This window comes from Urtica dioica, chromosome 11 (assembly GCF_054948205.1).
Source record: "Urtica dioica subsp. dioica isolate 48M chromosome 11, U.dioica_male_clone48M_v1_H2, whole genome shotgun sequence".
In the NCBI taxonomy this organism is placed as follows: Eukaryota; Viridiplantae; Streptophyta; class Magnoliopsida; order Rosales; family Urticaceae; genus Urtica; species Urtica dioica.
Genome location: NC_142766.1, coordinates 13,098,854 through 13,111,984, shown reverse-complemented (window position 1 = coordinate 13,111,984; position 13,131 = coordinate 13,098,854). Strand labels below are relative to the sequence as shown.

The window sequence follows — 13,131 nt, the reverse complement described above, 5'->3', positions numbered from 1 at the left end:
ATTGAAAAAACGTAAATAAATCTTCAAACGGATTCAAAGATTTTTCAAATGAAAAAAAAAATCTTCAAACGGTTATATGAAAATGAAAGTGAACGCCGTGAAAATTCAACAACTAAAAAAAAATCAGTCACGCACGAGAGAGAGAGAGAGAGAGAGAGAGAGAGAGAGAGAATAAAAAGGTTAAAAAAACGTAAATTCACAAAATAATTAGTCATACTTTTTATTAAAATAGATTTAGTATATTTTGATAAAAATTATGGAGAAAGTCATATTTGTGATATACTTGTGGTATAATCCATGATATTATATCCATGTTATTATTTTTCATAATTTTATTTTCATTCCATTAGAATAAAAAGTTATATTATAAACAGTAAATAAAATTAGTTAGTAAACAAATTTCAAAAAAATGGTAAACATAAAAAATAAAAATAAAACTACATATAACTTATATAAAACTATTTTATAGTATAAACTTTAAATATGCTATCTTTGCAATAAAATAAAATAATATAAAAAAACAAAAAAAACACCTTCCTACATCTTTATTTGTCGCTTATAAATATTTCTGAAGCGCGAACATAAATAAAAGCCACAAGTATGATTGTTTCCTGGTTTGACTCCGACAGTCACTGAAATCCTGCCCTTTGGTCACAAAAAAAAAAAAAAAAAAAAAAAACCCATTTCGCAGACTCGTGCCCTCTGAGAGAAAATGTCAACGTCGCTTCTTCTGAAGCTGAAACCCACTTTACCGATCTCCACAAGACCTCTCTGCACCAATCACGGCCTCGACCTCAAAGCCATTGGCGACCTCATAGCGACGCAGCGATGGTCAGACCTCAAATCCAACCACCTTCAACACTCCAACCATACTGAGTTTCTCCGCCGCTTGATCGCCTCCGGTCTCGACCCGGTTCTCGTCTCGAACTACTTCGCTTGGTCCCGAACCCACCTCGGCGCTTCCCACACTCTCGATCTCACCTGCAAACTTCTAAGCTCGCTGGCTAGGTCAAACAAGCTCCAATCGATCAGGTCATTGCTGAACAGCTTCGAGAAAGAGAGCGACACCAAGGAGCAACATTCGATATCGGCGATCATTCACTACCTCTCGATCGCCGGAGACAAGTCTCGCACCGGCTCGGCCGTGGCTGATTTGCTCGTCTCGTCGTGCGTCGCCAACTCGAAGGCCAGGATGGGCTTCGAAGCTTTCCTAGTCTCGTTCTCCTTCACCAGAGATGTCAACAGAGCGTTGCACGTGACCGGAGAGAGCCGGAAATCGTAATTCGCGGCTCTCCTGAAAGCTTCGAAGCCCATCCTGGCCTTCGAGTTTGCGAGGCACGACGAGACGAGCAAATCGGCCACGGCCGAGCCGGTGCGAGACTTGTCTCCGGCGATCGAGAGGTAGTGAATGATCGCTGATATCGAATGTTGCTCCTTGGTGTCGCTCTCTTTCACAAAGCTGTTCAGCAATGACCTGATCGATTGGAGCTTATTTGACATAACCAGCGAGCTTAGAAGTTTGCAGGTGAGATCGAGAGTGTGGGAAGCGCCGAGGTGGGTTCGGGATCAAGCGAAGAAGTTCGAGACGAGAACCGGCTCGAGATCGGAGGCGATCAAGCAGCGGAGAAACTCGGTAGGGTTGAAGTATTGGAGGTGGTTGGATTTGAGGTCTGACCATCGCTGCTTCGCTATGAGGTTGCCAATGGCTTTGAGGTCGGGGCCGGGATTGGTGCAGAGAGGTCTTGTGAAGATCGGTAAGGTGGGTTTCAGCTTCGGAAGAAGCGACGTTGACATTTTCTCTTAGAGGCCACGAGTCTGCGAAGGGGGTTTTTTTTGTGACCAAAGGGCAGGATTTCATCGACCGTCGGAGTCGAACCATGAAACAATGATACTTGTGGCTTTTATTTATGTTCGCGCTTCAGAAATATTTATAAGCGACAAATAGATGTCAACAGAGCGTTGCACGTGGCCGGAGGGAGCCGGAAATCGTAATTCGCGGCTCTCCTGAAAGCTTCGAAGCCCATCCTAGCCTTCGAGTTGGCGACGCACGACGAGACGAACAAATCGGCCACGGCCGAGCCGGTGCGAGACTTGTCTCCGACGATCGAGAGGTAGTGAATGATCGCCGATATCGAATGTTGCTCCTTGGTGTCGCTCTCTTTCTCGAAGCTGTTCAGCAATGACATGATCGATTGGAGCTTGTTTGACCTAGCCAGCGAGCTTAGAAGTTTGCAGGTGAGATCGAGAGTGTGGGAAGCGCCGAGGTGGGTTCGGGACCAAGCGAAGTAGTTCGAGACGAGAACCGGGTCGAGACCGGAGGCGATCATGCGGCGGAGAAACTCAGTAGGGTTGGAGTGTTGAAGGTGGTTGGATTTGAGGTCTGACCATCGCTGCTTCGCTATGAGGTCGCCAATGGCTTTGAGGTCGAGGCCGGGATTGGTGCAGAGAGGTCTTGTGGAGATCGGTAAAGTGGGTTTCAGCTTAAGAAGAAGCGACGTTGACATTTTCTCTCAGAGGCCACGAGTCTGCGAAGGGTTTTTTTTTTTTTTTTGTGACCAAAGGGCTGGATTTCAGTGACTGTCGGAGTCGAACCAGGAAACAATCATACTTGTGGCTTTTATTTATGTTCGCGCTTCAGAAATATTTATAAGCGACAAATAAAGATGTAGGAAAGTGTTTTTTTTTGTTTTTTTATATTATTTTATTTTATTGCAAAGATAGCATATTTAAAGTTTATACTATAAAATAGTTTTATATAAGTTATATGTAGTTTTATTTTTATTTTTTATGTTTACCATTTTTTTGAAATTTGTTTACTAACTAATTTTATTTACTGTTTATAATATAACTTTTTATTCTAATGGAATGAAAATAAAATTATGAAAAATAATAACATGGATATAATATCATGGATTATACCACAAGTATATCACAAATATGACTTTCTCCATAATTTTTATCAAAATATACTAAATCTATTTTAATAAAAAGTATGACTAATTATTTTGTGAATTTACGTTTTTTTAACCTTTTTATTCTCTCTCTCTCTCTCTCTCTCTCTCTCTCTCGTGCGTGACTGATTTTTTTTTAGTTGTTGAATTTTCACGGCGTTCACTTTCATTTTCATATAACCGTTTGAAGATTTTTTTTTTCATTTGAAAAATCTTTGAATCCGTTTGAAGATTTATTTACGTTTTTTCAATTTATTGACATAGATGTCGATAAATTTTCAAAGATTATTGGACTTCGTTTAAAGATTCTGGGTCTGTTGAAAATTTATTGACAAAGATGAAAATTTATTGACAAAGATGTCAATAAATCTTCAAAGAAATTTGCAGAATCAAAGATTTATTGACATTGTGTCAATATATTGACAAAATGTCAATTAATCTTCAAACGAATTCCCATATTTTTCAAATGAAAAAAAAAACTTCAAACAATTATATGGAAACGAAAGTGAATGCCGTGAGGATTCTGCAACTCAAAAACAAAAAAATCAGTAATGAGAGAGAGAGAGAGAGGGGAAAATGGTTAAGAAAGTAAATAAAAAAATTAACAGTCATACTTTTGAATTAAAATAATTTATTGAATTTTAGTTCAAAATTATTGGGAATCTCATACTTGTGGTATAATCCCAAATATCATTACTAAATAACTATATTTTACTAATAAATTCAAATTTACCATGTGTCTCAAGTTTTTTTTTTTTAAGTTAAAAAGAGTAGTCTTTATTACTTAACTAGCATCAGCGTTAATTTACCATTTGTATCCAGTTAAAATTCAAGTGAATGGTAAAAAAAAATAAAAAATTAACCCATGAACAAAACCGAACTTTGAAGGGAAATATATAGCTTGGACTTCTCTTTACAAGCGACGCAAGGACAATTTCGTCAATTGCTCAAGGGTTTTGGAAGGGCTTTAAAGAAAACAAAAGAAAAGACCAGTCCTTTCTCTAATTCTCTTCTTTAGGCTTCACCCATGGCGGTTATTTCTCACCAGAACCACCGTACAGCCTAGCTCAAATCCGTTCTTCTATCGCCGTCCGACGCAAAAATGTTGAAGCTTCTCTCATCCTCCTCGAACCTCCATAACCGAATCAACGCCTTCGCTCCGGTCGCCATACGGTCCGGCTCCGCCGAATCGGCCGCGCCGATTCTCCGAGCCCTGAGCTCGCTCACCTCGCTGAATAGGAGCCGTATCGGACGCGTGTTTTTCTGCTCCGACGCGAAAGATGGTTCAGAACCGGCGACAGAGGCCGATCCTCCCAAGGAGGTTGAGTCGGGAAGCGAGTCTAAATCCTCGGCGATAGTGTCCACGAACCCTAGACCGGAGGATTATCTAACGGTTTGTTTGTTTGGCTTTTGGCTTAATTATAGTTTGCATTTTTGCTCAATTGCTTATTTTTGTCATTTAGATTATTTTTAAATTTGAGTTGTTGTCCCTAAAAATGTTCAACTTAAAAAAGATTCACTCTTAAATTGTTCTTCTGTGACAGGTTTTAGCATTGCCTTTACCACATAGACCACTGTTCCCTGGATTCTATATGCCAATCTATGTCAAGGTATGGAAGCTCACGCAGATTTTCTTGGCACAGTCTTCTCATTTTTGTGACCGAATGAGTCATTATATTCTATAGGCTAATGATAACTCTTTGTTGAATAATGTTTGAGCTGGATTTCATAAATTAGTGTACGTTGATTTTTGGTGTTGGACATGTGTGGTCTGGATTCAGGATCCAAAGCTTTTGGCAGCATTACAGGAAAGCCGGAAAAGGCAAGCTCCATATGCCGGGGCTTTCCTTCTCAAGGATGAGCCGGGGACCGATCCCAGTTTGGTTTCTGGGTCTGAAACCGAGAAGAATGTACATGATTTGAAAGGAAAAGAGCTCTTTGACCGTCTACATGAAGTTGGGACACTTGCCCAGGTGCTCAATCTTTGCTCTTCTATGGTCATGACTTAAACGAAATGTGTACCATAATCACTCCCATCACTTGCTGATTTTGTTTTTCCCTTTATAACATTATGCACCAGATCTCAAGTATCCAAGGCGACCAGGTCATACTTATTGGTCACAGGCGGCTTCGTATTACAGAGATGGTGTGTAGGAATTATAATCATGCACGAACTTCTAATTACTTTGTCCAAATGATACTAGCAAGAGATTTTAATAAATTTTGTTTGCATAAATCAAGTTTAAGTCAGTACTTACTGTAAAACTGAGAAAATATCTGGCTGATGACAGGTCAGTGAGGAGCCTCTAACTGTTAAAGTTGATCATCTCAAGGTATGTTGATTACATAACTTTTTTTCTTTCTTTCCTCACCAAATACTATTTGGTGCATTGCTTTAGTAGAGGTAAGAGTTTTGTTTACAGTGTTTTTTATCCTTTGTTACAGGACAAGCCATATAATAGGGATGATGATGTCATAAAGGCAACTTCGTTTGAGGTTATATCAACCTTGAGAGATGTTCTCAAGACTAGTTCCCTTTGGAGAGATCATGTGCAAACATACACTCAGGTGCATTTTGTTTTTCAAGCTTTTTGACAAATTATTAGATTAGACAGTTGACATATCGAATTTCTTGTTTTGGTAGTGTTTAAATGGGTAAACCCTTTTTTGAACTTTGTCGTAGAAATCATGCGGTGTTTGATGACTTTCTGTGTACGGGATTAAGGCCATAGTACCACTTGAATTGGTTGTTTTGGTATGGCTTCCACAAGTCATTAACTTTAGTAGCTCAACTAAATCTCTGATTTAAAATAACGCTACAGTAACCCCAAATGGGTTGGACTAGTGGTAAGGGCGATTGTTGGGACCTCATTAGGCCCCAGTTCGATTTCCCTTGGACCCAACAACTGGGGCCACTGGGGGTCATCCGGTCGATAATCCCAGGGACTCATGGAATTTAGTCGGGTCCAACCCAGACACCTCGGTAAAAAAAAAATGCTGCAGTAGTTTTTGGATGAAGAAATAAAAAAATTTGAGAGGACGAATATATGTAAAGTAAAAGGAGGGCTGAGTTAGGCACTGCTTTTCTTGTTGAACTAATTTATTACATATGGATCTGAGATATGAGCAGTTGATATACAACTGCCATGCTACATTGGAGCGAAGAATTAACTTATATTAGCTTAAATCCGTGTCTTTGTTTTGGATATAAGATTTTGAATCTGTTCCAAGATTCTCATTCTCATTGTGGTTGACATTATTATTTCTGCAATACTTCCTTTGGGTTTCTTTAGATTTTGAATATTGCATGATTATGATTGGATTAGCGCTTGAACCTTTGATGCAATAAATGTTCCCATTTCCTGATTGTTTGGGGGGTTATAAATACTTTCTGTGTTGGTTATTTAGGTTATTGCTGCACATTGTTACTCTTAAGAGTCAGATTGAAACAATCTACATTGTTTTCCGCTTTGTTACTTTTGTCTGGTATCGAATATTGCAAACTGCTTAGTATCTACTACTAAGGATTGGCTATCTTGGTTTTCAAATTTCTTCATTATATGGTTTTTACTTTTTACAATGTATTTACCAAACTGTGCAGCATATAGGTGATTTTAATTTTCCAAGGTTAGCTGATTTTGGAGCGGCAATCTCTGGAGCAAACAAATCACAATGCCAGGAAGTTCTTGAAGAGCTTGATGTAATTTTTTCCAAACATTTATTATGTCATGTTTATTTCCATTATTTTATTTCCCCTCTCAACCTAGGTTTCTACTCTGAGGCGTCTTCATTGAGCCTACTCCATGCAATAAAATTCTGGTGCTTATGTACTTGAAATTTTTAGGTGTATAAACGTTTGGAGCTCACCCTCGAACTAGTGAAGAAAGAGATTGAAATAACCAAGATTCAGGTATTTACTTCCGTTGTCTTGATCTAAATGTACATTAACATACTGTCATTTGATCCTGATACGAATTCTTATGCCTGGCTTGTACTTAGGAATCTATTGCAAAAGCAATTGAAGAGAAAATTAGTGGTGAACAAAGACGGTACTTACTGAACGAGCAACTTAAGGCCATTAAGAAGGTACTGCTTTCGTGTTCATTGATACGCATACATTTTCCAATCGTATAATTATTTACTATAATTTTTTTTTCGCAAGAGATTTGAGCTGTTTTGGAATATATTTTGTAGGAATTGGGATTGGAGACAGATGATAAGACAGCACTATCAGGTTAGTCTGCCATCAGATTTCAACTTCTGAAATTCCAAGTTAATTGACTGGCTAAGAATTTTTAATGCTTGTGCTGTGATACAAGAACAATGAACTTCTTACTTACTCTAAGTCTAACAGCCAATTGTACCTAAGAGAAACTCAGTCCTTGTTTCGGGTTTGAACCAATTTCATTCGAAGATATCATTCTAATGGCTGTTTGCCATTTTTCTGTGTGTACACAAATCTAATTGTAAAATTACATGGAGTCCTTAAAATCCAAAGTATACTTTCTCCATCCTTTAACCTATTTTGGAAAGTAAAAAATGATTTTATTCTCAGTTACATTTTTCCCTTATCCAAATAACAATTTATATTTTTGAACAAAATGATTCAGATTTTACAAACCAAATATTAAATTACAAATCAATTTGTGTAATTTAATGTAAACATTCAAAGAGAAAAATGCCATATACATAAACGTTTTTCACCATTTGATTTCTGAAATATTACCAATGATTTGGATGTGTATTGATATCTTTGTTTAAAAAAAAATATATATATATTTGTCCACTCGCCGAACTCTACAATGTTTATGAGGAAGTTCTAATTTTTCCTTGTGACGTATCGTACCACATGGGAGATGAGCCTGACCAGTCGACCTAAGCTTCATGAGTGATGTTTATTGAATATTGATATCTCGCTGAGACAATTTAAAACAGAAAATGTGTTATGGACTGGGACTGATTGCTTTTCATTATGTAATAATTGCGCTTTTCTCTTTACTATGTTTGTTGTATTGTAAGACGACAGCGCCACTATTCGTGGATAGATTACTTAATACTCTTTCTGATTTCTAATTACCTTTGTTCTTAGTTTTTTAGTCTTTGCTGTTTGCATGATTGGTCTTGCCTAAGAATAGATTTTATCCCTAATTTATATCATTTATTTACAAATATTAATGATTAGTATAGCCTTATTTCTAAGAAAAAAAATGCTTTTCTGATTCTGTTTTTTGCTTCAGCAAAGTTTAGGGAACGGATTGAACCAAACAGGGAGAAATGCCCACCTCATGTTTTGCAAGTTATAGACGAAGAACTTACAAAGCTTCAGCTGTTAGAGGCAAGCTCAAGTGAGTTTAATGTAACTCGCAACTATTTGGATTGGCTGACTGCTCTTCCTTGGGGGAATTACAGGTTAACATCTCAACTCAGCTCTTAATTTTGAATGTTCTTCATGGCTTAAAAGGATTTCTAAAGTTAAAGTGGTTTCCTTTGTTTGTTCCTGTCTTGCTTGAGCTTTTCATTCCACATTATTTCTAACTGTTTTTTGTAATTTTTGTTACTTTATTATCTTTATTGCAGCGATGAAAACTTCAATGTCCTTCGCGCACAAAAGATTCTCGATGAAGATCATTATGGATTAACTGATGTGAAAGAAAGGATATTGGAATTCATTGCTGTTGGAAAACTTAGAGGAAGCTCACAAGGTTTGTTGTTATTATTTTTTATTTCTTAATTCTTACGACAGATTTTATTTGGTATAAATGTCTTTCTTTGTTTGATACTTTTGTCAATCACAGGAAAAATAATCTGTCTCTCTGGTCCACCTGGAGTGGGAAAAACCAGCATCGGTCGCTCAATCGCACGTGCGTTGAACCGTAAGTTCTTCCGGTTTTCAGTTGGAGGGCTTGCTGATGTTGCCGAAATTAAGGTACTTATCGGATCTCCGTATCGAACTGTGGCAATGTATAGTTCTACAATGGCTTTAATGAGCGTTTACTCGAAAACCACATGCAGGGCCACCGTAGAACCTATATTGGTGCCATGCCAGGGAAGATGGTGCAATGCCTTAAAAGTGTTGGAACAGCTAACCCTTTAGTTCTGATTGACGAAATTGACAAGGTAACACACAAGGGATTTCCCTATACTGATTTTAGCTTTGCGTACGCAATTTTTGGACTCTAGAGCCCAAAGGGACTTGTAAACTGTTAGCTGATGCTTGCTGTCTTCAATGGCTTTTGAGCTACTTCAAATTGTAGCCCCTTTTCTAATTATGCTTTTTATAGCTTTCTGATGATATGCTATTTGCCCTTTCGTAATGGCAGTTGGGAAGAGGACACGCTGGAGATCCAGCTAGTGCTTTGTTAGAGCTGCTTGATCCGGAGCAAAATGCAAATTTCTTAGACCATTATCTAGATGTGCCGATTGATCTGTCAAAGGTTGGTTTTGATGGCATTATTGACACTTATCTGCTAATATAGCTCAGATTTTGAAAGTGTTTTTTTTTGTTGCAGGTTCTCTTTGTTTGCACAGCAAACGTGATTGATATGATACCCAATCCTCTCCTAGATAGGATGGAGGTCATTTCCATTGCCGGGTATATTACTGACGAGAAAGTTCATATAGCAAGAGATTACTTGGAGAAGAGCACGCGCGAAGCCTGTGGTATTAAACCGGAACAGGTTTAGACTTATCTCGTGTTCATTTCCTGCATTATAGCTGTCTATCTTTATCTTGTTATGATTATAATAATAACTGCTATCAGGTTGAAGTGACCGACGCGGCTCTGCTGCATCTCATAGAAAATTATTGCCGCGAATCAGGTGTTCGGAATCTCCAAAAACAGATAGAAAAGATATACCGCAAGGTTCGTTCACTTATTTAGATAATTATGGTGAAACTTGAGATTCCTTGCGATACGCCTTCACGTTGTTATGATTTACTAAAAAGTTTGTAATTTATCGTGCCATGACAGATAGCACTGAAACTTGTTAGAGAAGGAGCTTCAGAAGAAGATGTAGATGCTAAAACTGATGAAGCAATAGCGGAAGAATTGGTTCAAAGTAAAGAGGCCCACGAGAATCAGCAGCCTGTTGAATCATCAGAAAACAAGAGTCATGAGAATGCCGTTGAGCCTTCTTCAGAACAAACCCAGACACTCGAGGTGAACCTACTCATAGATTATTTAAAAGCCTTCCATCCAACACGTCAAGAGGTTTGAATATTAAATATTTTTTCTACAGGAAGCAAAAGAAACCGAAAACCTGAAGGAAATTGCCGAGACAAAGACAGTCGAGAAAGTGTTGGTTGACATAGAAAACCTCGGCGATTTCGTAGGCAAGCCCGTTTTCCACGCGGAACGAATCTTCGATCGGACTCCAGTGGGAGTCGTGATGGGACTCGCTTGGACAGCCATGGGTGGGTCCACGCTGTACATCGAGACCTCACTGGTAGAGCAAGGGGACGGGAAAGGAGCGCTCGTTCTCACCGGCCAGCTCGGCGATGTCATGAAAGAAAGCGCCCAGATAGCTCACACCGTCGCGAGAGCGATCTTGCTCGAAAAAGAGCCCGAAAACACTTTCTTCGCCAACACAAAGCTTCATCTCCACGTCCCAGCTGGGGCTACTCCGAAGGACGGACCGAGCGCCGGTTGCACGATGATCACATCCATGCTTTCTCTCGCCTTGAAGAAGCCCATCAGGAAGGATCTAGCCATGACCGGCGAAGTCACTTTGACCGGGAAAATTCTTCCCATTGGCGGGGTAATAATATGATGCCAATACTAAGCCTCTATTTTTGGTTCTTGATATCTGAAGGTGACTTTGTTGAGTTATATATCGATTCGGGTTCTTTTAGGTCAAAGAAAAGACGATAGCGGCGAGGAGGAGCGACGTGAAGACCATCATATTCCCCTCGGCGAACAAGAGGGACTATGATGAGCTGGCAGAGAACGTGAAAGAAGGCCTCGATGTTTGTTTTGTCGATGAATACAGCCAGATATTCGACATAGCTTTCGGCGATGATTAGAGTAGCCAAATCAGAAGCCATTCTTCAGCAACCCGTATCAAAATTACTCATGCTTAAATTCCGTAGAGTTAATTATACATGTTTGAGGGAAAAGGGAAGCTTTAGCAGAGTGAAAACTCGTTTTTAGAACCGAGTACTTAATTTTTGTCCATTATTAATTTTCTTTAAAATTCATGCAACTAGGAGATGATATTCAGATCTCTCCCAATTTTTTTTTATCGAGTTATATTACTAATAAGGAATATTTTGACAGACAACAAAATAAAATTATGGACAAGCGGGAGGGAGTGTTTGAACTCTAATCTTGATTTTGGTGTTTAAAATGATTGCTGACGTTTATTTCACATAACGTACGTTTTGGTTTTAGCCTCAAAAACTATTTCCGAGATATTTCATGAAGAAAACAAGTGTCTTTCTGGAAAATTTCTTCTGATAAATAGATGACACGTGATATAATCCAAATCTAAGTCCACAGAGCGGTCTATTATGTTATCATGAAGAAAATAAAATAAACATCATTGCTACATTGACGTTTGAACCTATATAGTGGGGGTTGTGAGTGTGACTAAACTTCCATTTTTTTGTGCGAGTTTGTGTTGGGTCTTCGTCAATGCCATTTTAGATATTTAGACGGTCGAAATGAGTAGATTTAAAAAGATAATTAAAAAAAGGGGCGGTAAAATGCCAAGTCCTTGAATGTCAGACAGACCATTGGACATCTTTTTTTTCTTTGGACATTTTTGGGTCATTCACGAGAGGAAATCAAATCAAGCCTGCATTATTCTCTGCAATCATGAGCAAACCTACCAACTTATTTCTCCTCAACAAATAGAAAATAGCACTGAATATATCGTTACATATTTGAGTATCCGCTTTTACTGAAATGGCAGATTGCCACGTCCTACTCGTTTGCTTTTATTTCCATGCCATCAAATCACGCGTGCATATGATTGAAGATCTTTGAGAAACGAGCCATGTCCTATATATATATATATATATATATATATATGATAAGCAAAATCTTGGTACTTTTGTGATCATGCCTGAATTGGGAACTCCTTTTGTTCTGACCAATTACAAGAGAAAAAAGAATGAAAACAAATTTATGAGTTTTGTATGGACCCCTCTAAGATCCTATGCATGAACCTTCAAGATCAGCTCACACTGAGATTTGAAAGAAAGAGGTCTTATTGTGTAATATTTAATCACAGGGAAAAATATGATGGGATTGTGAGGTCTTTGAAGTTTCATAAAATTCGGTTCATGAACTGAATGAAGCTTGAAATCAGTCGTTATCCAGAACTTGTGCTCCATCGTATATTTTTAAGAAAAATAATAACTACAATTAGATCATGTGCGCTTATAGTCAAAAGTGGATTTTTTTTTTTTTTATCTCTCTTTAAAATGGGAACGAGCCAAAAAATAGGGAATAAAAATAAAGCAAAAAAGTGAAGAAAGCAATGTGATAGATTGATGATTAATAATATAATATATATACGGATGACATGGACGGTTATGCCTTTTGCTTTTTCCCATGACAATTGCGGGCGCCTAAATGCCATTATCCACTTTCGCTGAATAATCCAAAAAAAAAGAGTGAGATGACTCTTTTTACCAAATCAAAATCTACACGTCACATAAATCATCATCCTCAAGCCGTCCTTGTATGTTGCTCTGTCACGTACACGTATCATGATATGACTGACGTGGTCACGTGGGAGATGGAACACAAATCTAATCCTCTATTCATAATTTTATTCATTCACAATTTCACATTCATCATAATAAATTGTTGAAATATTTTACCCGTCCTCCATAGATAGTTTGGAAATTAATGGGATTTGAACAACATTCATCATAATAATGATAGAGCATTATATTTCTTTGGATTTGAGATTAACTATTTACGATTTGAACTATTTTTTTCGTCATTTTTTACTATTTTTTTATTTAAGTGCAAATTGCAAAGAAGTATACGTACACCATGCTATGACTGATTTGAGAGATACAACACAAATCTAACCCTCATAGTTGTATTCATTTACATTCATCATAAATTGTTGAAATATATGACCCTTCCTCGATAGATAGTTTGGAAATCAATTTGTTAATGATAGAGTATATTACTATTTTTTTTATTTGAGTATTACTATAATTT

General features: G+C 37.9%; 1 protein-coding gene and 1 pseudogene across 2 annotated transcripts; one reads left to right on the top strand and one right to left on the bottom strand.

Annotated features, from left to right (window-relative positions):
* Window positions 1-1,928: 1,928 nt before the first annotated feature.
* On the bottom strand, window positions 1,929-2,504 carry LOC149381363 (pentatricopeptide repeat-containing protein At1g09820-like). Its single transcript, XM_089601337.1, has one exon. It carries the CDS (start codon window positions 2,502-2,504, stop codon window positions 1,929-1,931), a length of 576 nt encoding a protein of 191 aa, XP_089457463.1.
* A 1,443-nt stretch (window positions 2,505-3,947) lies between these two features.
* LOC149381362 (lon protease homolog 1, mitochondrial-like) lies at window positions 3,948-11,275 on the top strand (annotated as a pseudogene). The gene is made up of 20 exons (XR_016302040.1): window positions 3,948-4,344; window positions 4,496-4,561; window positions 4,733-4,924; window positions 5,032-5,097; window positions 5,243-5,284; window positions 5,397-5,519; window positions 6,553-6,651; window positions 6,796-6,861; window positions 6,951-7,037; window positions 7,146-7,185; window positions 8,189-8,360; window positions 8,529-8,653; window positions 8,747-8,877; window positions 8,964-9,068; window positions 9,272-9,385; window positions 9,461-9,628; window positions 9,712-9,813; window positions 9,922-10,110; window positions 10,190-10,711; window positions 10,839-11,275. The product of XR_016302040.1 is annotated as a lon protease homolog 1, mitochondrial-like (transcript).
* The last annotated feature ends 1,856 nt before the right edge of the window (window positions 11,276-13,131 follow it).